The sequence below is a fragment of the Mustela erminea genome, chromosome 1, assembly GCF_009829155.1.
Source record: "Mustela erminea isolate mMusErm1 chromosome 1, mMusErm1.Pri, whole genome shotgun sequence".
Classification (NCBI taxonomy): domain Eukaryota; kingdom Metazoa; phylum Chordata; class Mammalia; order Carnivora; family Mustelidae; genus Mustela; species Mustela erminea.
This window is the reverse complement of record NC_045614.1, coordinates 188,470,064-188,495,184: the sequence shown is the minus strand read 5'-3', so window position 1 is coordinate 188,495,184 and position 25,121 is coordinate 188,470,064. Positions and strand designations below refer to the sequence as shown.

Sequence of the window (25,121 nt, the reverse complement as noted above, 5' to 3'; positions counted from 1 at the left end):
ACAGACAGAGATCACAAGTAGGCAGAGAGAGAGAAGGAAAAAGCAGGCTTCCCACTGAGCAGAGAGCCCGATGCAGGGCTCGATCAGGCTCGATCCCAGGACCCTGGGATCATGACCTGAGCCCAAGGCAGAGGCTTTACCACTGAACCACCCAGGCACCCCTATCCCCATATTTTAAAACTAGCTCACTTCTGAATCTATTTCTACTATACTTCTCTGGACGTCTGCTCTTGTTTCACTTTTTTTTTTCTTTCTTATTATCAAATTTCTTAATTTATTCCACAGATTACCTTAGGTCTAATTTTAAATTGGAGAGCAACTCCGATTTCCTTTTATTTTCCTATAAGAAATCAAGCCTGCAAGGCAATTACTCTTTGAAGAAGTAAACATTTTTAAAGGGTCCAGAAATTAACATAAGCATTACCTTAGCATCTTTTATTAACATGGATGACACAGGAAGACTCAACCGTTTATAATCTTCACTGGCAAGCTGCCCTTCCATGTTTCCTCCCCATCATATCCCTGTTACCAGCATTTTAAATTTTAGACATCTACTCAATGTAAAATAAACAAATAACTGTCATTGTAGGTTTGAAATTTAGCATTCGACACCACTTTAGCTCACACAGGAACACTTCATTTGTCATAGTGAAGACTAAGGGAAAACTTCCGGTCAACTTTCTATTCCAGATTTTAACCATGAATATGTTAAGTGTTAAAGGGCTCGTCATCCAGAAATAAGGATACTTAAGGATGTTACAGTATTCAGGTAAGCGTATTTAAATGCCAAAAAGTTTATTTAAAAAACTAGTAAGAAATTGTTGGAATTAACCAAAGAATCTTGTGTGGAGGTTTTGGGTGGGAGAAGACCAGAGAACCAAGTAAGTGGCTCACATAATGAAAGTTATCTAAGAAATATCAATCTTCCAAAGAGAAAAAATCCTCCCCCACAAAAAAAGAAGGAAGAAAGACAGCACTACAAATTTTTACTTTATGTGAAATTTGGATCTATCCTAAATTTGAACTGGAGGTCAATTACTTTTTCTCCTTAAAATGAGGTTTTAGAAAATGGAGTTGAGGAGAGGAAGTCTATCAGGAAAGAATGTTTAGAATCAGTCCCTGAGAGATCACACAGATTCTTTTTCTTCACTGCTACCCCAACTGCCCCCCTCCACCAAAAGTCTAGCTATCCATAGAAAAGAACACTCATATATCAAAACTCACTAGGGAAATCCACCTTTAAAAAAAGGTGTTTCTGAATATCCATTTTTTCCTAAAATCTGTTTCCTAGAATAATAAGAGTTGTAGCATTTGATTAATAAGTTAAAGGTTACAAAAAGCAAACACAAACTGAAGAAGAACATTTGATGTCAAGTATGATCACAACACATCAAAATGGAGTTTTGGGGTTTTTTGAAGAAAACTATAGGACTTTGTTAGGTCGGCATCCAGATTTAAAAAAGAAGAAGAAGAAGAAGAAGAAAAGAAAGAGAAAGAACTGACAACCAATAGATACTTTTACAGGTTAAATCTTGTTGAAGGTACCTTACTCCGCAGTACACTTTGATTTATTTAAGCTTACCACATTTCTCTTAAGTACACTCCATTAACAAGTGATAGACTGTGATCTTAGGCTTGAGGCAAGATATGAAACACAATCTTTCAAGAACTTCATTCATTCCCTGTCCAGGTGTCTTGAGCACGCCCAACTCTAGTTACTTATCTGAATTCTGTGAAGTTTTATTCAAATCAATAGTGTGGCTTTAGAACAGCACACGGTAAGGAAATTGCCCCAGCAGCCCAGCAATTCAGCCTCCCAAGTTCAGATTCATGGCAGAAGTGAAAAACATCAGAGGAATGATAAAGTGTGGCAGGTTGAACCTCAGAAAGGCCCTCACAAGGAATGTCTCTGCCCTGCAACCTGGGAAAGGAAGCAGACAGACACCCCTGTGGGGAAAACTCAAGCTTATTAAAAATCATCAGTGACTTAAATGGAAAATTAAATTGGAAAAAAGCAAAGTCAGAAATCAGTTAAGCTCTAAGATCAGAAATGCCTCCTGTCTATTTCAACTACAAATCTCAGACACTAATTAATCAAATTATCAAATCTGAAAGGACCGTACACATACACCCCTCCCCCCCGCCGCCCCGGATATTTCTCCAAGTGAAGACAGAATTTGCACACTGATGCGACCAGCCTTCAGTGATACCCTATTAGTGTGACCCTATCTTTAATCTACAGACCTGATAAAATGTCCCAACATATACAAACTCAGCTCAAACAGTGACTAATGATCATTAATCCCCCTATCTTCAGTAATCTGCCCCTCCAGTCATTTATCACACTGACACCTCACTTTACACACGTGAATAAACTTTAACTGAGAAGGTGAATCAACAAAAAAATCTCAAAGGTATCTGAAGCTGTAAATTAAACTAGGGGGAGACTCGGCAAAGGGAGACAAATAGAGAGATCAGGTCTTAATGTTTCTGATTTGCATCCATGGTTGGGCTCCGGGTGGGGAAACTATTCAGTCCCTCAGATCTGCAAACTAAGAAAGAAAAAAAAAAACTACATTACAGAGAGGGGAATCTGGAAGTAAGGAGAGTCAGTCCCAAAGAGTTGGTTTAATCTATTCCTCCGTTCCCTGCGAAATGTATGAAAACTTCAGTTTTCTGTTTTCTTCACAGGAATAACAATGTACTGAGGTTCTTAGTTTAGCTGCAAATGTTCCTTGTAGTCAGGAAGCATATTCAGTAGGCTAATTCTTTTAGGGATCTGCTATCGTTTAGCTGATGTGCGGTTTTTTTTTTTTTCATATTTCATTAACTTAAGTAAAATCTTTGGCCAAAATAGAAACCATACCCATAGACTGCAAAAAGCTAAAACCAACTTTTCAAAACTGTTTCATAATCACAAACATTGAGTGACTCTAAGTTATAGACCCTGATGCAACCTGAAGGTCAGTATTCGACTATAAGAAAATCCCCTGAGGTGCAGTGTGTGTGTGTGTGTGTGTGTGTGTGTGTGTGTGTGTGTGTGAAGGCCTGAAATTGGAGCCTTGATTGAAACCAGAATCTACCAAAAGCAAAGAAAGAAAAGTTGAGTCGTGGCTCACCCTTAGCAAAAGTTTCTTAGGGCGTTTGAAGAAAACTATTTTAAGTGTATACTGGTCAGAAGGACCTCATTGCAGCATCCTTCCAACACGTCATGTAGAGAGTTTCAGTACCATTTAATTAATCGCCAAAATCCTAAATTCAGCCTTGCCAAGGAAAATTCCCAGGCAACTAACTGTTCCCCTTCAGATAATTGCAGCTGCCTGTTTTCCTACTAAATCCAGCCAGGCAGAATGGCTAGTTGATATCCTACCGTAAGAAGGAGTTATTTCCTGAAGTTTCTTCGGAATCGAATTTAATTACAGACTTTGGTTACATAAAACAACTACTAATAACCCCTTGTACTCGGAAGAGGAGGGGCGAATGGCACGACCAGGTTCAGGAATCCTGGCGGGTCTCTGGGCCCCAAGTTCCCCGGGCGCACCTCTCCCTCTCCGAAGGAAGAAGCCGAAGGATGAAACTCCTTTTGGCTCATCCTAAGGCCCCAAGCTCACCGCCAGCCGCTGCCTCCTCCCACCCGAGAGCTCAGACCGTGCGTTTGCCCAGAGTGATCTGGGCGTGCCCTGAACTTGGCAAAAGGCCGAGGTCCGCGACGAGGCTTAGGGGTCTTGGGGGATGGGGGGAAAAGGACGGACCCAAAGTGCAAACTAAGAACCTTTTCGCCTAAAACTCCTTACACGGATCCAACCCCTCCAGCCTCAGAAGGGAGAGGTCGCAGAAAACGCAGTTGGGGGGTTGATTCCGAAAAGTGGGGAGGGGCGTGCAAGGGAGATGAAGGGTGAATGAAGAAAGACGACGCGAGGTTACCTGAACAGAGACATATTAATCCAAAGAGGTAAAAGTGAGCAGGCTCCGCGATCATTGTCCTCGGGTGGATCCTGCATACAGTCTCATGCCAAGAAGAGGGAGTAGAAATGGGGTGCCCGAATTTATGAAGCCACACACCACACACACTACACACAAAGGCTTAATATAAGCAACGTGGGTCAATCCGCCAAGAGTTTTCAGGGCAATTACTTGTCGACCTTTCCGGACGCTTGTCAATACCTCAGAGCCCTTTGCAGACTAAGAATTCCAAGGTTTGCCTCCTTTGGCTCCGGGGTTTCCGAGGAGGCTCGGCCACTTCCAAGAACCATCCAAAGCGAACAACAAAGAGCCGAGGCAGAAGAGCAGTTGTGCGGTTTCCTGCCTCCGGGTCTCGCCGAGCCTCCCGGCGTGCGCCCCCACACTGTGCGCCCGAGCGCCGCGGCGAGGGCAGGCGCGGCAGCGGCAAACTTGGGGTGTGAGAACTGCTTAGGGAGGGCCAAAAAAAGTGCTTCTCTGTCCACAGTCTAGCCCAGTCAACAGCTGGCCACCAGCGGCGGCGAGGAAGGCAGCCAAGGCAGCGGCAGCAGCTCCGGAGGACGGGCAAAGGGTGCTGGGGGTGTGCCGGGGTGACTCCGCGCTCTGCGGCCGAACGAGGGGGCGGTGCGGCGACAGTGGTTGCCCGAGCCGGCCCTTGTTCCCATCACTTGGGGGATGCGGAGGGCACTGGGGACAGCAGCAGGTCCGCGGACAGACGCGCGCCTCCCCGGTGCCCCCAGCCCCGCGCAGCGCTCACCATCGCCCCGGGTCCCTCGCTCGCCGGGGCGCGCGCTCAGGGCACCCCGGACTCTCCGCGGCCGGGACGCTGGAGCTCAAACTTCCCGAGGATAGCTGCCCGCAGCCCTGGCTCGCGGTAGCCGTGGAGAGGCAGCTCCTAGACCTCCCCTGGGTGGCGGAGAGGGGCGAGGAGGATGCTGCGGCGGGTGGGAGCGACGGCCGCCGCTGCTCACCCGAGCTCCGCCGGGATCAGCAGCGTCTGAAGTTTCTGCTCTCACGCTGCCGCTTCTCTGGCTCAACCGCTTGTGGGTTTCCCCACCGTCCCCGCGGCTCCCAGTTTCCTCCCTCTCCTCCCGGGCCCGCGAATACTTAAAGGGACCGCGCAGTCCTTTCCGCGCTTCACTCTACCCTCTCCAGACGCTGGTCTGGCAAGTTCTGCTCGTTAATATTTCCATCCGCCAGCCGGGGTGCCCGACTGCGCCCTCAGGTGAGACTCAAACTGCTCAGTATCAGAAATCCAAACGAATGGGAACTTGCCCTGTTCCTCTGGCTACCCCTGGCTCCCCTGCACCTTTCTCCAAATGGAACCTCCCAGCCAAAGACTTCAAAAATCCTCCTGGTCCAGTTTAACCTCTTCTTTACCGCTTCCAAGAGTTGGAATCAACTCTCCAAAAACTCTACCCTACATGACTCCACATTCCCATTTTTGTTTTTAATCAAATGTGGCCCAACAAGCCTGTGGGACGGGAGGTAGAGTGATGTCTATCTACACTATGTTAACGATCACTCTCCATGGCATAATAGATGGGCATTCTCTTTCAAAAATCACGCTCTTTTAAACTGCATTTGTTGACAGTCCAGTAGACAGTCTATCCAACTGGAAGGGCGCAGGGGTGAGCCAGGGGCTTTTTCTGTGTCACCAAGAGCCCCTTCTTCAACTTCACTGACTCTAGGTATTAGAATGTTAACAATGGGGAAGTAATTCTGAAATAGGGACAAGTGCAAACAAACAAACAAACATAAAACCTTGACGATCCCAAAGTTTGTATAAGAGAAGCCATTTAGCATTTTCTAAATCAGAGGGCCTGGCCTTTGATACCTCATAGACCCTCCCTGAAACCCCAACCTACCAGTTACTCTTTCTGTTATCATGCCAAATCTCAGTTTTCTCTTCTCAAAAAATAGAGACGCTTGATATATTAACAAATATTAACAAACCATACCCAAAGCAAACCAAACCTGGCTTATCTGAGGAGCAGTCTTGCATTTATTCACTGCTTTTTTCTTTCTATTAAGAGATTTCGTGTCTTTATAACACCTGAGACATGGCGAGTGCCCCAAGAATGGTAAATACTGCTATTTAGAACTACTCTTTCAAATAGATTATTACCTACAAAATTATGTACAATAACTTCAAAATTGTTATTTGGTATCTCTCTGAATGTACCAGCCCTGTTTTCAGCAGTTGTCTCTGGAGAGGACAAATGCATGCTAGATTTTGGCGGGGCGGGGGAATGAATTGGCTCTTTATGCTGTTCCACTTTTCTATTTTTTTTTTTTTATGTGAGCACATGAATTACCTAACGAAAGATAAAATTTTAAAAGCAAAACATACATTCATTTTGGTGGTTGTTGGTACAACCAATGACCGTGGAACAACATTCTGTAGAAAGAAACTCTGGTTAATAGCGCCTATCTCTGAAAGTGAAAGATAGTTTAATCCTGGGAAAGCTGAGTGAAAATTCAGTAAACAGGCTGGAGATAAGAATTCAAAGACTCCAACCAAAATCTTTTCAGCAATAAAAACAAGAATGTGCAGTAACTGCTGGAAAACATACATCGATTTGGTCTTTGTGAAAGGATATTTAGTGAGAAACATAGAATATATCTTTTTCTTCCCTGGGATAAAACATGCTTGTAAGATAAGCTTACCCACTAACAGAAAATAAATAAGGTAAAGCATGGTACTTGAGAAAGAGAGAGGAGAAAATCCTCCAAATCCTCATATCATCTGAGTGCATTTTAAATAAAGATTTTGAACATCCACGTAGTAAAACGTGTATATTTTTCAATGTAAACTGGAATATGTATGAGAATCCCTACTGCGTTTTTTTCCAAAGTGGATCTCCTGGTCCCTAGAAGTTTGCTAAAATTTTTCAAGCTCTCCTTCACTGATCTCATTATCATTGAATGGAAACCATATGAATACTTCTTTTAATCAATCCTTTTATTTTTCAACCTCAGTTAGCAACAATTCCCCCCCCACACACACACACACCCATGTCCTCTGTCTTATATATATTATATTACCTAGGAGTCAGCAAAAAGAATCCTTAAGGAGTTAACTTTTGACCAATCCCTGATGAGGACCATCACCAAAAACCCAAATGCTGGCCTTTCTTCTTCCTGTATCTCAAGCACAGTGTACTTTTGTGCCAATTATATCAGTAAGGGTGGCACCTGAAGACAAGAATTTGTAGTCAGAAGGTATTAGGGATCTATAACAAGTGAAACTCAGTGTTCCTGAGAACTTTTGCAATGCCTTCTTTCCACTCATTTACGGATTCTTACCAGTGAGAACAAACATTTTATAAATCTCATCTATGTGCAAGAACCAGTAAAGGGCTCCACAGAGACAAGATGCAAAGAGAAACTCCATCACCAGGCCCTCAGAGCTCTTACGATAGCAAGACACAGAAGTCCCAGAGTGGAACCAATCAGAAGAAGTAGAAAAACCGCACCTTAAAACCGCACATTAAATGAGAGTTCAATCCTTCCTGGAGATGAACGAATCATAACAACTTGTCCTTTCCGCGTCTACTCCTGGAGATTAAATGACTAGTAGGATGCATAAAATGTTCATGTTCGGTGAGTGTATATGACCACACATGCAAGTGTGAGTGTGTACACGTGGATGTGATGTCTACTTAGGTCTGCAGGCAGCTCTGACCTCGTACAACAGAACTCTGACAAAGAACAAAGGAAGGAGAAAATGCCCTAACTTGCACTCAGAAACTATTCTGATCACTGTGATCTGAATGAGTCGCAAATTCTCAAGTTCCATTTAGAAAATTCTGATCTCATTTGAAGCTTATGAAATTCAGGATCCCTGAAATGTCTCCTTGAGAATTTTGAGGAAACCCAAAAATAATACACTCAAATAGTTCTGGAATGGGGCTTCTTGGACAGGAAAGATTCTGGAGCTGTGATAATCTCTTTGGTTGGTCTGATCTGAGTTTATCTCTCATGGGGGTAGTTACAGGAACTCAGGAAATAACAGAACGCCCAGAGTCCCTCCAGGGATCCCAGATATCACCTACCCACATCAGGAGGAGCAGAAAAGAGTCCTAAGGAAACTACAAACCAGAACATTGCTCTCTATTCACCTCTTAAGAAGAAGCCTTAGAATCAGATTATGCCTGGGTCTGAGATACTGTCAAAAGTTCCAGAAGATCTGGTGAGAAGCAGCATAAGTACACACAGTAAACGCAAAGGCTATGCTTTGTATTCCAAGATACTATCCCTTAGGGTACAACCGCTAGCTTAGCAATTTTTACATGAAACGGCTGAATAATCTGTGAAATCTTTGGTATGTAAATTAATGAACTAGGCTGAATATTTGAATAATTTCAAATCTGAATATTTTTTCTAAGTTTGGATATATAAGAGAAGGTCCATTCGGAGATAAGTGGGTAGGTCAGTGGGTGGTCAAGTTAAGTGATCAACTTTTGATATCAGCTCAGACCTGGATCTCAAGGTCATGAGTTCTAGCCTAGTGCTGGGCTCCACACTGAGTATGAAGCGTACTTTAAAAAAAGAGAGAGAGAGAGAGAGGTTCCATTCAATAAAGTGACCTAACATATCTGTTGGAAACATTAACTGTCTTGAGAAGTCGTGTCTTTTTAGTAAACATTTACTAAACATTGCTCCTTGTCTGCCATGCTGCTCTAATCCTTCATTCCTAACGATTAAGAACCTCAACTTTCCTCATTAAACTGTATATGGTTATTCCTTTGGGGGGAAAGTTATTTTTTGTTTGAATGAGGAATACAGTATTGCTTACAGATTCTAACTGCCTTATGTGATAGCAACAAAAGACATATGCAATAAATCACATGTGGTGGGGTATAGGTTTAACACACAATGGCAGTTCAAGGAAGAGAGAAATAATTTAGGGTCAGGGTAGTAAAAAAAAAAAAAAAGACAGAAAGAAAGAAAGAAAAGACTGGTAGGTAGGATTTTTAAATATGCATATTTTTTTCAAGAAAGATTAAAGTTTACCTTAATGTTTTCTTTAAAGTGTACGTAGGGCCCATTTTAACATTACTTTTGCTTGTTTGCTTCTCTGCCTTTTAGAATGTGTAATTATTGGCCCCAAACCAGGAACCATAAGGAGAAGAGATTTCCTGGGTGATCTGTCTTCACTTACTTAAAGACTTAAGGCACTGTCACCTGGGCCAATTTCTTCACTACAGGAAAGAGTGAGATAGAACTCCATTAGCCTCGCTGTCTCTAAAGCTCATTAAAAAATAGCAAGTATGATGCACGCAAGCTTCTGTGGAATTACTGTAAATGTGTTTGCCTTTTAGCATCTCAGCCTCCTGGGGACACTGGAGCTAGGTGCTTTATTGCTAAGTCTTTTTGATAGAACCTGGGACCTTCACTATTAGCTACATAGGTCTCGCTAGAATTTCCTCCTCTAATGTGAACAATTTGTTTTTGAAGATGAGGGAGAGGATACTGGGAAGTAGCTTTGATTGAGGTCAACATTTTGGGGACTTTACTGACATTATCTTGATCTAATTCTCATCATGTGATGTGGTACATCATGAGAGGTGATCGTGTGATCACCTCTTCTGTGAGGTATTATTATCCTCACTTAGAGATGAGGTTGAGATATTAAATCATTAACTGAAGGTTCTGGGTTCTGGGAGTCATGGGTTTTCTATTTAAACCCAGTTGGTTTTGAACCAGAGCACATGGTGGTGGCGGGTGGGGCGGTGGTGGTGGAGAGTTTCAAGGTAGGACAGGCTTGGGAGACTTTGAAGTCAACACATTTAAGGATTTCCCAAAGCCTTTAATATGCTAATAATTATTGAGTCCCCAAGGGAAGAGCAACTGGAGAAGCCCGGTGTTTCTCATGATCACTGCCCCTCTACCCCACACTACTAGTAGTATCTCTAATATTCCACCTCTGAGGATTAAGATTTTCAGCCTTCCCTGGCTAAGATGCCTATGTTACTTTTGTGTGGAAAATGTATTTGTCTTGAAATGAGCAACGCAGTATTCCTCCCTGAAAAAGGCTGTAAGTGTGAGTAACTGCCCTTCCAGGCCACACTTCAAAGCCCAGCCAGAGGGGTCCTGTTGAAACCTGAGTCAGACCCTGTCTCTCTTCTGCTCCAAAACTTCCAGTGGTTTCCCATCTCACTTGGAATGAGAGGTCATTCTTCTCTGACCGCGTCTCCTTCCCCACTTACTTGCTAGTGCTCACTTTGCTTCCTTGCAAGGGCCTCTGTGCTATTCTAGAATGTTCTCTTAGGTAATGACCTGCCCCAAATATTCTGTTCTTCATCTGGCTTGAGTCCTCACTTCCATAAATCCACCCAACTACTTTTTCCTCTCTCAGGTTTTAATAAAATCAAATGTGCTCGGAAGATCTTTTTCTTTTCTTTTCTTTTTTTTTTAGAGAATTTATTTATTTATTTGGCAGACAAAGATCACAAGTAGGCAGAGAGGCAGGCAGAGAGAGAGGGAGAAGCAGGCTCCCCGCTGAGCAGAGAGCCCGATGCGGGACTCAATCCCAGGAACCTGAGATCATGACCTGAGCCCAAGGCAGCGGCTTAACCCACTGAGCCACCTAGGTGCCCCTCAGAGGATCTTTTTCTGACCACCAATGATAAAACTACATCTTTACACAGTACTTTTCATTTCCATTTCATGCTTCATTTTTCTGTTTTGTTCTGTTTTTCTCACAGAGTACTTATCCCATCTAGGATACTACATATTTCTCTCTTTTTAAAAATTTCTTTATTTTAAAATTTCTTTATTATAAAATCTTAAAGATTTTATTTATTTATTTGACAGAGAGAGAACACAAGAAGGGAGAACAGCTGGGAGATGCTTAACCAACTGAGCCACCCAGGCAGCCCTAGGTTACTACATATATTTTTTTATTTGTGGGTTGAAGGCTTCGTTCCTCTTAAAATATGGTATGGAGCAAGGAATTCTTGACTGTTTTATTCACTTTTATATGTCCAGCATCAACAGAGCCTGGAACTCAAATATTTGTTGAATGAGTGAATAAATGAATGGATGGGTCATTTTTCATGGTTAATATATCTTTTGGGGAAAACGCCTCTTTAAAGAACCTATTTCTGTAGATTTAAGTTATATTTTCTCTAATATGTAATCCCATTATTTATTGAATCATTAACTTTTCATAACTGAGAAAACTGAAGTCTAAAGAAACGGAGTTTCCCCAGAATATTCCTTTAGTCGTACTTTTATTCAAAACCAGAATGCAGTCCTTTAAGTCGATAGACGGGCGCCTCGGTGGCTCAGTTGGTTAAGAGGCATTGCCTCGGTTTCTGTTCAGGTCTTCGCTTCAGGGCCCTGATCTTGGGGTCAGGCTCTGTGCTCAGCACAAAGTCTGCTTAAGACTCTCTCTCCCTCTACCCCTCCCTGCTCGCTCTCACTCTCTTCCTCAAATAAATAAATTTAATACATCGCTAGAGATCTCTTTCCACCGAAACAGGTTAATGAGAAATTCTTTAACCAGGGGATCCTGGGTGGCTCCGTTGTTAAGGGTCCGCCTTCAGCTGAGGTCATGATCCTGGGGTCCTGGGATTGAGCCCACATCGATCCCTGCTTGGCGGGAGCCTGCTTCTCCCTCTCTCACTCCCCCTGCTTGTGTTCTCTGTCTCTCTGTCTGTCAAATAAATAAAATCTTAAAAAAAAAATTCATGGGGCACCTGGGTGGCTCAGTGGGTTAAAGCCGCTGCCTTTGGCTCAGGTCATGATCCCGGGGTCCTGGGATCCAGCCCCGGCATCAGGCTCTCTGCTCGGCAGAGAGCCAGCTTCCTCTTCTCTCTCTGTCTGCCTCTCTGCCTACTTGTGATCTCTGTCTGTCAAATAAATAAATAAAATCTTAAAAAAAAAAATTCTTGGACCAGATTTTCTACCTTTAGAATACTTTCATCAGTAGATACAATGCAGTACAATACATATTGTATTATTCTACATTATATAGTAATGTAGAATTATTTGTATTTCTGACTTACCTTCAGGAAGGCAGGAACTGTGGCTTTTAAAAAAAACTTCAGCTCCTAATATCATAAACTAATAACACCTAACATTTATATAGCACTATATGCTAGAGGTACTATTCTAAGTATTTTATACATTCCAACTCATTAATATACTCTGAATCCTTAGAAATACATTATTTGATCAGTGACTATTATTGTCCTATTTTATACATGAAGAGATGGAGGACGTTCAGCTAATACGAAGCCAAATACATATTTGAACCTTGACTACTTGAATTCATCACCACACCAGACTTTGAGGTACAAATAAAAGCTGTTATTTCATGTTATTCTTGCAGATTTGGTTCTAGGTGGAGAAAGCTATCAATATATAAGTTTTCTTTCGTTTGTTTTGAGATCTACTTTCATTTTGGGAATAAGTACAAGAAAGTGACTCCTAAGTATATGCATCTGTAGTTCTACTTCTATACGGAATTTAGATATTTAAATCTTTTTTATTTTTTGTACGAAATACACAAAGGGGTTTTTTGTTTCTCTTAACTCTGATAAGAAGGCACGGAAAAATATATAGTACAAGTTCTTTAAGAACTTCAAAGTATATTCAAAAACATAAAGATGAATGTATATTTATATCTTATCATAGAATCCTGCTATCTTTTTGGTTCTTCCAGATATATCTGGTACAAAGCATATACTATACTAATCATGCATTAAAATTCTCTTAAATTGGGATCATAGTTAACAGCTGCACAGCTGAATGAAACACTCTATAGGCCCACAATCTGAACACGAACTGACTATTTTGTAAGTAATTTACATTATATTTAATTCTGCAGATGTGTTTTACAAAACTATTTAAAGTTTTTGGTTTTTCATTGCTTTTAAAAAATCCTTTCAAGAAATATTTAGAAGATTGAGGTACATATGTTGGGATTTATGTCTCATTTTGTACATTTATTATGTTTAGCCCCACCTGCTGCTTTGTTTACTCTGAATACAGTTTTACGTAGGTTTTAATGGTTATTTTAATCAGTTCATTAATGAAATATTATGTTGATTTAAAAAACACCTTGAAATTCTATAGAGTTTCCCACTTAGAGGTTATTTTCTAGGTCAGTAAATTAAAAGTAGGCCTCCATATTTAATATTATACTAACCAGAAGGAAAAAAGTATCTAACTTTATCATAAATACTACTACTAATAATAACATTAATAATAAGGCACTAATTAAATTATACTATTATACATCATTTAGAAAGTTTTATGTTATTTATTTTACAGCCTATTAATGTATTTCTCTCTTAGGGCTTATGGAAAAATGACTTCTCATTTGAAAAGCTAAGTAGGGGCTTTGGGATTGAATAGCTGCCTGGTGTGATTGAGGCCTAGGTTTCTAAATCTCGAGGTGCTCATTCTTGTGGATAAATACTGAATCCATATCCCACAATTGTCGGTGAGAAAAAAAATCTGCTGTTGAAATTGACATGAAATGTAAACCTACTGTCTTAACAACAAGGATAATTATATATTTTCCCAAGAGTTTAATCACCTCCTCTCTAGTGCCCTGGCCGCATTCCAACAAAATCATCCAATTCCATTATTCTAACTAAAAGTCTTTGTTGATTTGATCTAATCACATCTTCTCAATTTCCTATCACTATATAGTACTTAAAAGCCGCCTTATTACACCTAGCAGGTAGAATTTCAGTGGTACAGTACATATCTTGTTGCATTTATGTATCGTATCAGTATCTTTGAAACAAAACAGATGTTTGCCGAAGTCAGTAAAACCATCTTACCAAAAAAATATCATATAAAAATTATTTAAAGATTTCTAAACTTTAATTTTTACTTTCAATGTTGCAACTACAGAGTAAAAAATTATTTTTCGGATTTAGCTTTTCAATGTTTTGCCACAAATATTCTTAGATTACATACTAAAAGTAACATGATTTACATCTGTATATTCAGATGCTAATTTGTTCTAATGAGATTTCATTTAATTGTCTTCAAAATATAAGAGTAATATATTTTTAGAACATTTGAAAAATGTCCCCCTAAAACCCAAACTTACAGTAATTTACTCAGAAATCAAATATCATCACATATGCTGTCAACATTTTATTGTTGGTCTTTTTTTTTCCTTTTCTTTACTCTGCATGTAGAGACTTTTCTTCTTACAATATGGAATAGTACTCTAAAAACTGCTATGTAACCTACTTTTTCACTCAACAGTATGTCATAACAATTTTTTCCATGTCATAAAATATTCTGTAACACCATCATTAAAAGGGTAAACTAGAATTCCATCACATGAATGGTACTAAAATACATGTAGCTAATCTCCGATGGTTAGATATCTAAGTTACTTCCAATTGCCACTAAGCTGTATAGAATCTGATTTTTAAAAATCATATGTTATTGTCTTGCTAGTTACCTTGTTACTACATTTCATTTTAATCACAGATAGTCTATCAAAGCGATACATACTTCCCACAATTTAAGGGACTCATTGTTCGGAGTTCCATGCAGTTGGTTCAAACGGTCTTAGAACCAACATACACAAGAGTTAAAGATCGCAAACCATAAAGAACTATTAAACAATTCTTAACACCTAAATTCTTCACTTTTTTCCCAATAGAATTATTATTTGTTTGTTCAAGGAGTGCCTTTTGTTTTTATTACAGTTGATTAATAATTGAAAGTGTTTGTGTTTCGCAAGTACGCTTGATTTCACAGGTTTTGCATTTCACACCAGAAAGTAAACTTTTTTCTTTTAGCAAGGGCAATAAATCAAGACATAAGGCTTTTCCTAAACAATTATCTTTGAGAAAAAGTATAAACTTAAAGACAATTCATTATTTTGCTAATCGTTCTTTCCAGCTACAAGTGTATATACTCTTTAACATTTGGCTACCATAATTACTAACAATGACCATAATGTGACCATACATAAATACACTAGTCTAAATAGGGTTCACCTAGATGTATTATGTGCATCCTACTTTAACAAATCACATTATTTTGATTAACACATAGGGTCACCTATTTCTTCATTTTTTCTGTAAATTCCACACGTGGCTCATTGTGCATAGGAGTTTGAAACATGTAACTATCCTCCCTTCCCTGGTGAAATATGAACCATAAAGTTAGAATAATTAGAGAAAGGCATTAACGCTTATATTGGATGCCTTAGTATTTGAAGATAAAATGCCATTATTTCTTGAGGGTGGTAATTTTACCACTACTTATTTATTTTGAGAGAGAGAGTGCATATGACATGGTGGTGGGGGCAGAGGGAGAGTGAGAGAGACAATCTTAAAGCAGGCTCTATGCCCAGAGTGGACCCTAATGCCGGATTCTATCTCATCCCCCTGAGATCATGACCTGAGCTGAAATCAAGAGTTGGCCTCTTAACTGACCGAGCCAGCCAGGGTCCTAATTTTTCTCACTTTTTAAATAATAGATGTTTATATGGCAAATCCGTGTGAAATAATTGTGAATTTTTGTCAATTCTGCTTAACCCACAAAGCCATGTACAGAACACTTGGCAAAGTCTAATTAATAAACCAGATTACCCACTATTCTAGATTTTTTTTTCTCTTGCTCCCATAAATATTTCACAACAGGAATACTTGAAAAGGTGATCATGAATATAGAGGTGTTTCTTTCAACATGTTTATCCATCCTTGAACATCATTAAAAGTATTTCCCACGTGGAAACTATGTGATTAAGGGACCAGAACACAGCCTGGAGAGCTTGCCTTTAGCTCAGACTTCCCTCAGTAACTCCTCATTCTTTAAGTCAAATGAAAGTCTCTTCCCCAAAGAAGCCCTCTCAGACCTACCATTCCCCACCTTCCCCGATAGGTCAGCTGTCTCTGGAAAATACTTAGAGAAATTTTGATGATTTCTTTATAGCACTTACCACAAACAATTGCTGTGGAAATATGTCTTTTAAGCCTGCCTCCGCTGCATATCAGATGAACTCCACAGTGGCAGTAATGACTTCTGAGTTGTTCACCAACAGCATTTTAGCTCTTTTCAAAGTTTATTGAACATGACTTTGGGTTTACCTTTCTGTATAATATGATAAGTTTTGAAAAATTCTTAGCTAGACTAAGAGGAAGAATATGCAGGTATCTGGGCATTCATGCCTTCTGCATTCAATCTTACTATACAATTCCCATGGAAATGGACAATTACTAGGAGGTTTACTCTATTTCAATGATCTCAATAGAGGAGGTAGTCTCATTTGGTCTCCATGCCCCCCCGCCCCCAACCCAGAGAATATTTGGCAATGTCTGGAGACATTAGTCGTTGTCATACTAGGTGGAGAAGGGAAAAAGGCTCTACTGGCACCTGGTATATGAGGAAAAGGATATACGAAATATCTTACATTTTGCAGAACAGACCTTGACCCCCACAAAGAACAATCTGGACCCATATGTCGGTAATATCAAGACTGATATACCCTGTTCTGGTGTAATTTCAATACATTTTTTAAAAAGTTTTTTTTATTATGCATTTATTTGACAGACAGAGATCACAAGTAGGCAGAGAGGCAGGCAGGGAGAGAGAAGGGGAAGCCGGCTCCCTGATGAGCAGAGAGCCTGACGTGCGGCTCGATTCCAGGACCCTGAGACCATGACCTGAGCCAAAGGCAGAAGCTTAACCCACTGAGCCAGCCAGGCGCCCCACTTCAATACATTTTTAAAAAAAGATATTATTTATTTGGCACAGAGACAGAGAAGCTGGGGGGAATGGTAGGCAAAGGGAGAGGGAGAAGCAGGCTCCCCGTGGAGCAGGAGCCCAATGTGATGTGGAGTTTGATCCCAGGACCCTGGGATCATGACCTGAGGAGAGAGCAGCTGCTTAACTGACTTAACCACCCAGGTGCCCTTAACTTCAATACATTTTGAGGGATTTTTTCTAGTGAAGATTAAATAAGGTAGGAGACATGTATCTTATAAACAGGGTAGAGTTAGGTTCCAAAGTTATCAGGCAAGCTATGCTGTATACCAACTACGAAGGAAAACATTGTAAATAATGTAAAACTCAATGCAAACATAGCCAGAGCATTATTAAATGCTTATATACCTTAAAAATAGACAATTTAATTACATTTTTTTAAAAGATTTTATTTATTTATTTGACAGAAAGAGATCACAAGTAGACAGAGAGGCAAGCAGAGAGAGAGAGAGAGAGGGAAGCAGGTTCCCTGCTGAGCAGAGAGCCCAATGCGGGACTCGTTCCCAGGACCCTGAGATCATGGGTCCCTGAGATCCCAGGGACCTGAGCTAAAGGCAGCAGCTTAACCCACTGAGACACCCAGGCGCCCCCTAATTACATTTTTCTTATAAATTGCAATCTTGCCTATTTAAAGAGGTATATTTATTCTGTGTATACTTGGAATGGAGTAAGAGAGATGATATGTGAAAGGAAGGCAAACTGTAATGTTGAATTGTGTGAGCTTCACCAGATACGTGCTGTTGACGGGGATCAGAAAACTGTTACGGTCATAATTCCTAAATGCTACCAAACTTGACATGATGCAAAGAGTAGTAACAAAATTTTGCTTTTGTGTGGACATGACCTTGAACGAGCATATAGTATATGTTGAATGAGCATATAATAAACATATCTATTATGTTTCAAAGCATATAAATATACTTTTATTTATATTTCTCAATAAAAAATATCTATAACATTTAGACTACTCATCTTCCAGTGAATTACAAGACAAGGGAATGTCCAAGGAAAATTCAAAGTTGAGAGTATTTAGTTAGTGTTTATTTAGACTGTACTCTTTGGAGCAGGTAAAGTGATAGTTTGGGGCATTCTTAGGACCATGATGAGGCACAATATTTGTTGCTAAAATGCATAAAGAGATCTCTGTCACTGACTAGCTGGACCTATCTCCAAGACCTGTTGCCCTTTATATTAAGTAAAAAGAATAATGGTTCCTACCTTATAGGAGGGTTGTGAGGATTGAAACAGATAATATGTATAAAGTACTTATTATTATAGTATGTGGAATATAGTAAGCAGAGGTTACATATCAATTCATTATTATGTTATGATTCACTGTGGAAAAAAAAAAAAGAGCACTATCTTGGGAACCTCAGGATTAAGTCCACAGTTAGTAGAAGACCACAGACATTGATTTTTTTAATTTTTAAAATAATATTTTTCCTTTCTTTTTAATAATTAAGCAAAGTGTACAAGGGTTGATGCTAAAAAAAAAAAAAAAAGTGTTCAGAAAGCCATAACAGCTTCAAAGGCATCTATATAGAATAACTTTAAAATAACTTAAATTTGATCTTATCAAGGGAATTTGAAATTAATATACTATTTGAGAACCACTATTCTTAATGGAGCATTAGTGATGATTTATTTTTTAATACCCCAACTGGGTATATGATAAAATTAAAGTTTCCGTGGTGTATCTGAAATGCAACGGTCCCATGATACTGAGAGGTTATTAATATAATATTCTCAAAGTATATCTCCTCTTAAATGTTATGAAAATAAGTAAATATGATCTTAAAAGCAATCAAGAACTAAACTTTCTTAATTAGAAATTTAGAATTTAAAAGATGTATAATTTTTTATTTTATTCTGTGACAAAATGATAAAGCCTGTTTAGAATAATATCTCAAGTTCAGAAATGTACAAGCTGACTTATAGAGGGCACAAAGCCAAGAGAACGAAAATAAAATTCTCAGTGTCAATATCATGAAAAGTTGAGACTTAAGGGCAGAAAACAGTAGCTTCTAGAATCAAAGAATCAGTTATTTAAGGTTGGGAGGTTCAAAGATATTTTCTCTGATATTGTAATAGTGATATAGATAGTAAGAAGTACTTTCCAATACATAGTAAGGAGTACAGAACAACCCTTCAGAACCAATTTAACCTTGAGAGAAAAATGTTATTTTATATAAATGGATTTTGTCAAGATTTTCCTCATATTGCATGTTAAATCCTCATATATTCTTTGAGAAGCAGATTTCCATAGTCCATCATAAAATTGCTTTAAAACAACAATTAGTGTAATAATATACTAAACTGATCTTAAAACATGAGGCTTAATACTAGCCATGAGAAACAATTTATTTGTAAAACATAAATAACCAGAGAGTCATTTTTTTAACTCAAGGATAATTCTCTTCATATCCCGCCACTATGAGATGGGTAAGAGAATCTCCCCATACAAATTTCTTCACAAATATTGGGAATTTGTAGTGTTTGAAATTCCCTTCAAAGACTGAATAACATTTTCTACTGTGGTATTTCTTAGTTCTTGCATGTTCCCTTGGACTAACTTCAGATTGTAAGTTCGCTGTAGTTATAATAAATTATCAAAAACATAAATCAAAATTCAAGACACGTACACATACACACACACCTACACACACACACACACACACACACATTTCGATGAAGAAGCTGACAGTAGGTCTCTTTATATTTTATTTTTTAACTTTGTCCAGAAAGGAAAATACCTTCTCCATGAACTGTTTCAATTGGCTGAGGGTGTTTAGTATACAATGCTCTGTTGCCCTCTGCTGGCTAGAAAATGATAAAATCTCATCTGCTCCTTAGCTATATGGGGGGCTTTAGAAAACAACATGAGAAATAAACACACAGTTCAAAGTTATAAAACAGTACGTTGGAATGACAGGAAATTAAAAAAAAAAAGCATTTCTAAAACATTCTTATCGTGTTTCAAAAACTCCCTAAATTTTGGTTATTTTTAATCAATCTTTGTATTAACTGAATAATGTGATTATTTTATCTAACCCTAAACACTCATTGATTCTAAAAAACATGGTCTATTTCATTACTTTAGAGTGATAATTACAAGATTCATAGCTGTCTTGGAATTCTTGGGGTTTACCAACAAGAGGCATGTGATGTTCTCACTGTTGGCACATTTGTGGAATATTTTTCTAATGATATTATAATATATCTCATATGAGTTTTTTATTTTATTTTTTAAAAAAATTATTTATTTATTTGCCTGAGAGAGAGAGAGTTAGAAAGAGAGAGCACAAGCAGGGGGAGAGGCAGGCAGACGAAGAAGCAGGCTCCCTACTGAGCAAGGAGCCTGACATGGGAACCCACGAGCCCCACATGAGACTCGATCCTAGGACACTGGGACCATGAGCTGAGCCAAAGGCAGACGCTTAACCAACTAAGCCTAGCAGGCGTCACTGAGTTTACTTTTTTTAAAGGAATATTTTTTATCTAGTCGAAAAAATATTCTGAACATATTTTTGGTAAAGGTATAAATAGCAGGGTATTAGTTGAAGTTCTCCTGTACTAATTAAAGAAGTGATTTATTGCGCACATTTCCTTCTCTTTTAAAGCATTCTTTATGTTATTCACATCTCACTGAGGAAAAACTAACATCAGTGTATAACGGTGCGTAAATTTTTTAATAAAAATAACAGTGACAATGCCCCAAGGAACATAAAGGGCATAGACTGATGAATTTACCTGGTTTCATTTTCACACTGCACACTGCTTTAATGCTTGATTACATTTATTTCAAAAACATTTCTAAAGAGTAACCTTACCATCCATGGCAGAAGAGTCAGACTTTATTATTAAGGCGACCGTGCTGGTTTTCCTAAAACATACATGGGTTAAAAGTTTAAAACAAAGCTGTCACTGTTTTTTTCAGAATTTTGGCTGGGATATAGAATCTGGGATTTATTTTATATTTTCAATAGTTTCTCTCAGCTACAATATAAGTTGAAATAATCTGGTTTTCATTTCTCTGAGTATATTTCTTTGGAACATTTATAAAACTTGGGTCATGGTTTTTTGAAACAGGCTTTCTTCCCTGAGCTCTGCCTTCCTATTTTATCCTCACAACTAGTATCTATTATGAATCAAGAAGATAATTTTTCCCCATGGCTTCCTTGCCAAAACAACTGTCAATTCTTTTAAACTTTTCTGGAGCAAATAATGTTTTATAACTTACTCTAACTACCTCTGTTTTAGAATATGTTCACATCTCAGATTTTCTGAGAACATATTTTCAGTTCAATATTTAAGTCACTTGAAGTCTTTGGTTATCCATAAATTGAGAGGAAAAAGTTTCATCCTAAAAAATATAATTACAACAATAAGATGGAAAATAAATTTTGTACTTTCCAATTCACAGGTGAGATTAAAAAAGAAAAAAAAAGATGCACCCTTCAGTTTTTAACATTCAATCCTCATAAAAACACTAGAAAGACTTTTTTTTTTTTTTTTTTTTTTTTTTTAACACTCTTACTATTGTAAGACTCGGGAATATAGGAAAATGAAATGCAAAAAAAACAGGACACTCATCAATATGCACACAATGACCTGTAGATCAGAAGGCAGGTCTGCCTACCTCTATATGCACAGTCTTTTATGACACCCCTCACAGCCTCTAAAGGTGGAAACAAAGCTGGGAATCCATTTGTATCAGGGTCTTTAAATGATCATGTCCTTTGATCCAATAATCCTAACTCTGGGGAAGCTAAGGAAATAGTCCATGTCCTTGACAGCATTAATTAAAATAATGCAAGAAAAAGGGGAAAAGTAGCAAAGGGCTGACTAAATCAATCTTTCTTTCTTTCTTTCTTTCTTTCTTTCTTTCTTTCTTTCTTTCTTTCTTTCTTTCTTTTTTCTTTCTCTCTCTTTCCCTGTTTCTTTCTTTCCTTCTTTCCCTCTTTCATATTTTAAGATTTTATTTTTAAGTGATCTCTACACCCAACACAGTTCTTGAACTCACAACCCCAAGATCAAGAGTCTTATGCTTCACCAACTGAAGCAGCCAGGTGACCTGAAAAGAGCTAAATTTCTAATAAAAAATAATGGACAAGTAAGTAAACTATGGTGTCATTTAATAGAATATTAGTCATTAAAAGTAAGAGTTATGAGTTACTTGGAAAGCTCTGAGTTGCTTAGGATAATGGCAAGCAAAAGTTTATATGTTATGTAATTAAACTGGAAAAGATGGGTTTGTAGGTAACAACAGAGAAAGGTACCCAGTACATTGGTGGGTGAAGAGAGATAGTTATGTATTGAAAAACAATAGTAATATGAATGTCCTATCATATGTAAATTTTTAAAAATTTTCCCTCCCCCCCACTATTTCTGTGTAATACATATCAAGCTATTGATGATCTAGGGGACAAAAACTGTTAGTAATTTATAAAGTATGTATTTTTATACTATTTAAATTTAGAACATATTACTTTCAGAATTATGAAAATAATAAAGATATAATACTAATAGTATGATTATAGGTAGGTAAAAATACAACAAAATGACAATAGTTGCTATTCTGAGGGGATAAATACGAATTTACTGTTTTAAAAAACATGTTTTCAACATGTTTATATTTGTTTTACTGAAAAAATAGAAATAAGCATTATAAAAATAATTAAAACTCTTTCTAACTATTAAGTTCCTTCTTTCTATTTCTCTAGCTCATGCATTTTTATAAGAAATGTTATTTTGCTTTCTTTGAGGTTCTTTAAGTAGTAAGCAGGTTCTCCCAACAAACAACAGCCTTGAATAGGTATGTTACTCTGATAGAACTAATTTACTTAGTTAATTTCTATGAAAAAATGTTAAAATTGAAAGTCAGCTTCCCTGAATAATTGCTGAGGTCCATTAAGAAGAAAATTAGTACTCTAGTATTTTATTAACTTAGAATTCCTCAACTCTCAAAAGTGGTGACCCCAAATTTAGCTTTTGTTAAACAACTTGAAGAGTAAAGACGAAAGTGCCGTGACTACTGATGCATTTAACTAAGGGACCTCATAGGTTTTGTGCATCTCAACTACTTCAGAGATACCTGTTTATTTAATAATTATTTTTCTTCAAAATCTGTATATGTATTTTAAAAAACGTCCTTTTTAAAATTATGAAGCAATACCTTTTTTTCCCTTGTAATATCAGCATAATAGTTAGAAAATGTGACAAATTTTGACCTGGGCTACAAATTAATCTAAATTAAAGGGAGTTTCCCGTAAGAACTAGAACCAGGTAGTATCCACATTGACCTCTTCATGTTACTGAGGGAACTCCTTCCAAATGTTTATAAAAATGAAAAATGCTATTAGTCTTCTTTTCTCCCTCTCTCTTCTGTTTCTCTCTTTTCATTATAAGCATAAAGAGAGATAATCATGTATACAATCAATGTATTTTAAGTTTTGGGGGATAAATATTACCTTGAATAAAAAACATACAAATATGATTTTGTTCATCTCCTTTCTACTTGAAACCCACGCCTTCGGGTTCTCTGTGGCAGAAAGAGCTAAATGGAAGCTTGCTTTAATTCCAACATCATGTTAGACAGCATTGAATGTATACTGCCTTTCATGTATAAACATCTTTTAAACCTCATGCCCAAAGAACTACTTTGCTTTTAGAAGGACTCTTTATGTGTAGGAATAAGCATATATAAAGTATATATATATTCCTGACTCTTATAGTAGATGGCCTTGTACAAATTAAAAAATAAAAAAGCTTTCAAAACTTAAAAGCATTTTATGACTAAAATATTAATCAGATAATGATGTTATTAAAGAAAACAAGTATAACAAAATTATCAGTTCCCTTTATTCTTCCTTTGTGGAAAAAAAAAAATGACATTAACTGGGAGTTTTATAATGGCCCAAAGGAAAGAAGGCCTCTGTGTGCCTCAAATTTGATATTTTAAGTTGAAGTCAGCTGTTAAGAATTACTGAATTATCCAGGGCAGAATCTCGGGTATGGCTCACATTACAGTATGTTGGATATGAAAAGTTGAACACAAAAGGGGTGAAAACTTTGCAGTGATTAAAAAGGCCTGTGGGATTGAATTTTAAATTCCAGAGCTGCACATCAAGAGGAATGTTGCAGATTCTCGGGTTCTTCGCAGCAAATTGTGTCTGTAAATCGATAAAGTGTTTCTGAGGAAACATCAAGATGGCTCTAGAGAGTGTATAAAATTTCTTTTTGTACTCATGGGAATGAAAATTAAACATGATGAGTGAAAACAAATACACAACAAAGTTGAGAAATTCAATGTATCTCAATTTCAATTAGGCCAGAAAGTAGGGTGGGCATAGTTGGCTCTTTTACTTATTTTTACCTTTAATATCTTTTGAAACAACATTTGTTAGTGTTTTCAGGATTCATTTTAATTAACCTTTATTGTGTCTTTTAAATATTCTAGGCATTTTGTAAGATATAGGGAATGTTTCTGTGTATGAACACTGCAAAATTTCTTCAGCTTTTATTATTTAGATCTTAATAAAATTTCTCTTCTATTTCTTATTTATTTGACTCTGAACCATTCTTCCTCATAAATGTAACTGACATCTAATTAAATATAATCAGTTTGTGGGACGCCTGGGTAGCTCAGTCAGTTAAGGGGCTGCCTTCAGCTCAGGTCATGATCCCAGTGTCCTGGGATCGAGTCCCACATCCAGCTCCTTACTCGGCAGGGAGTCTGCTTCCCCCTTCTCTCTGCCAGGCTCTCTGTCTACTTGTGATCTCTGCCAGTCAAATAAATAAATAATATCTTTTAAAAAAAATCATCAGTTTGTGGATCACTGAGAGTAGGGAGGTATTGTCGATTTAACCGTGTAACCCCAAAAGGAACATTATGGAAAGATTGCACTGTTTACTCAAATGAAACACGCCTCCTTCATGCCAGAAGGAATAAATGTTGATAAAATTTGTTACAGAATTTGTACATATTGCTAAGGGGTTTATATTTATCGAGTAAATTCTTTAGACTAATCTATGCTGCTAGATGACTCTGTTTTTAATATGTGTAAATGTGTGAGGAAGTGGGTATGTATGCATTTAACTTCAAGAAGAAAACCTTCAGTAAAACCCTGAATTTTTGGTAAAGGGTATCATAAAAGTTTGTGACATTATTCAAAGTAAATTTAAAGTATGTATTTTTACTTTTCATTTTATGTTAGAATCCACCTTTTAACGGAGGAAGCTGACTGTGAGTGGGAAATAAACATTTTTACAAATATGTTTCTTTGTGACCCTTAACTGTCCTTTTCATGTTTATTTCTTAGATAAGGAGTGATAGTTCTTTTAAACCTTGTTCTTTGGAAAAATAAAAGTGGACACAAGTTTAATTATCTGTCTATTGTCCT

General features: G+C 37.8%; 1 protein-coding gene across 9 annotated transcripts in view; it reads right to left on the bottom strand.

The window, feature by feature from the left end:
• ROBO1 (roundabout guidance receptor 1) overlaps positions 1–25,121 on the bottom strand; it is a 1,179,537-nt gene that overhangs the window by 410,858 nt on the left and 743,558 nt on the right. For 3 of the 9 annotated variants that reach the window (XM_032352285.1, XM_032352296.1, XM_032352279.1), the window contains exon 1: positions 3,925–3,979. The exons of 5 other annotated variants lie outside the window; for them this stretch is intronic. In XM_032352285.1, coding sequence (XP_032208176.1) covers positions 3,925–3,979 — 55 coding nt within the window. Of the gene's footprint in view, positions 1–3,924; positions 5,187–25,121 lie in introns of those variants that run through there. One more of the 9 variants, XM_032352273.1, reaches the window with a different exon arrangement.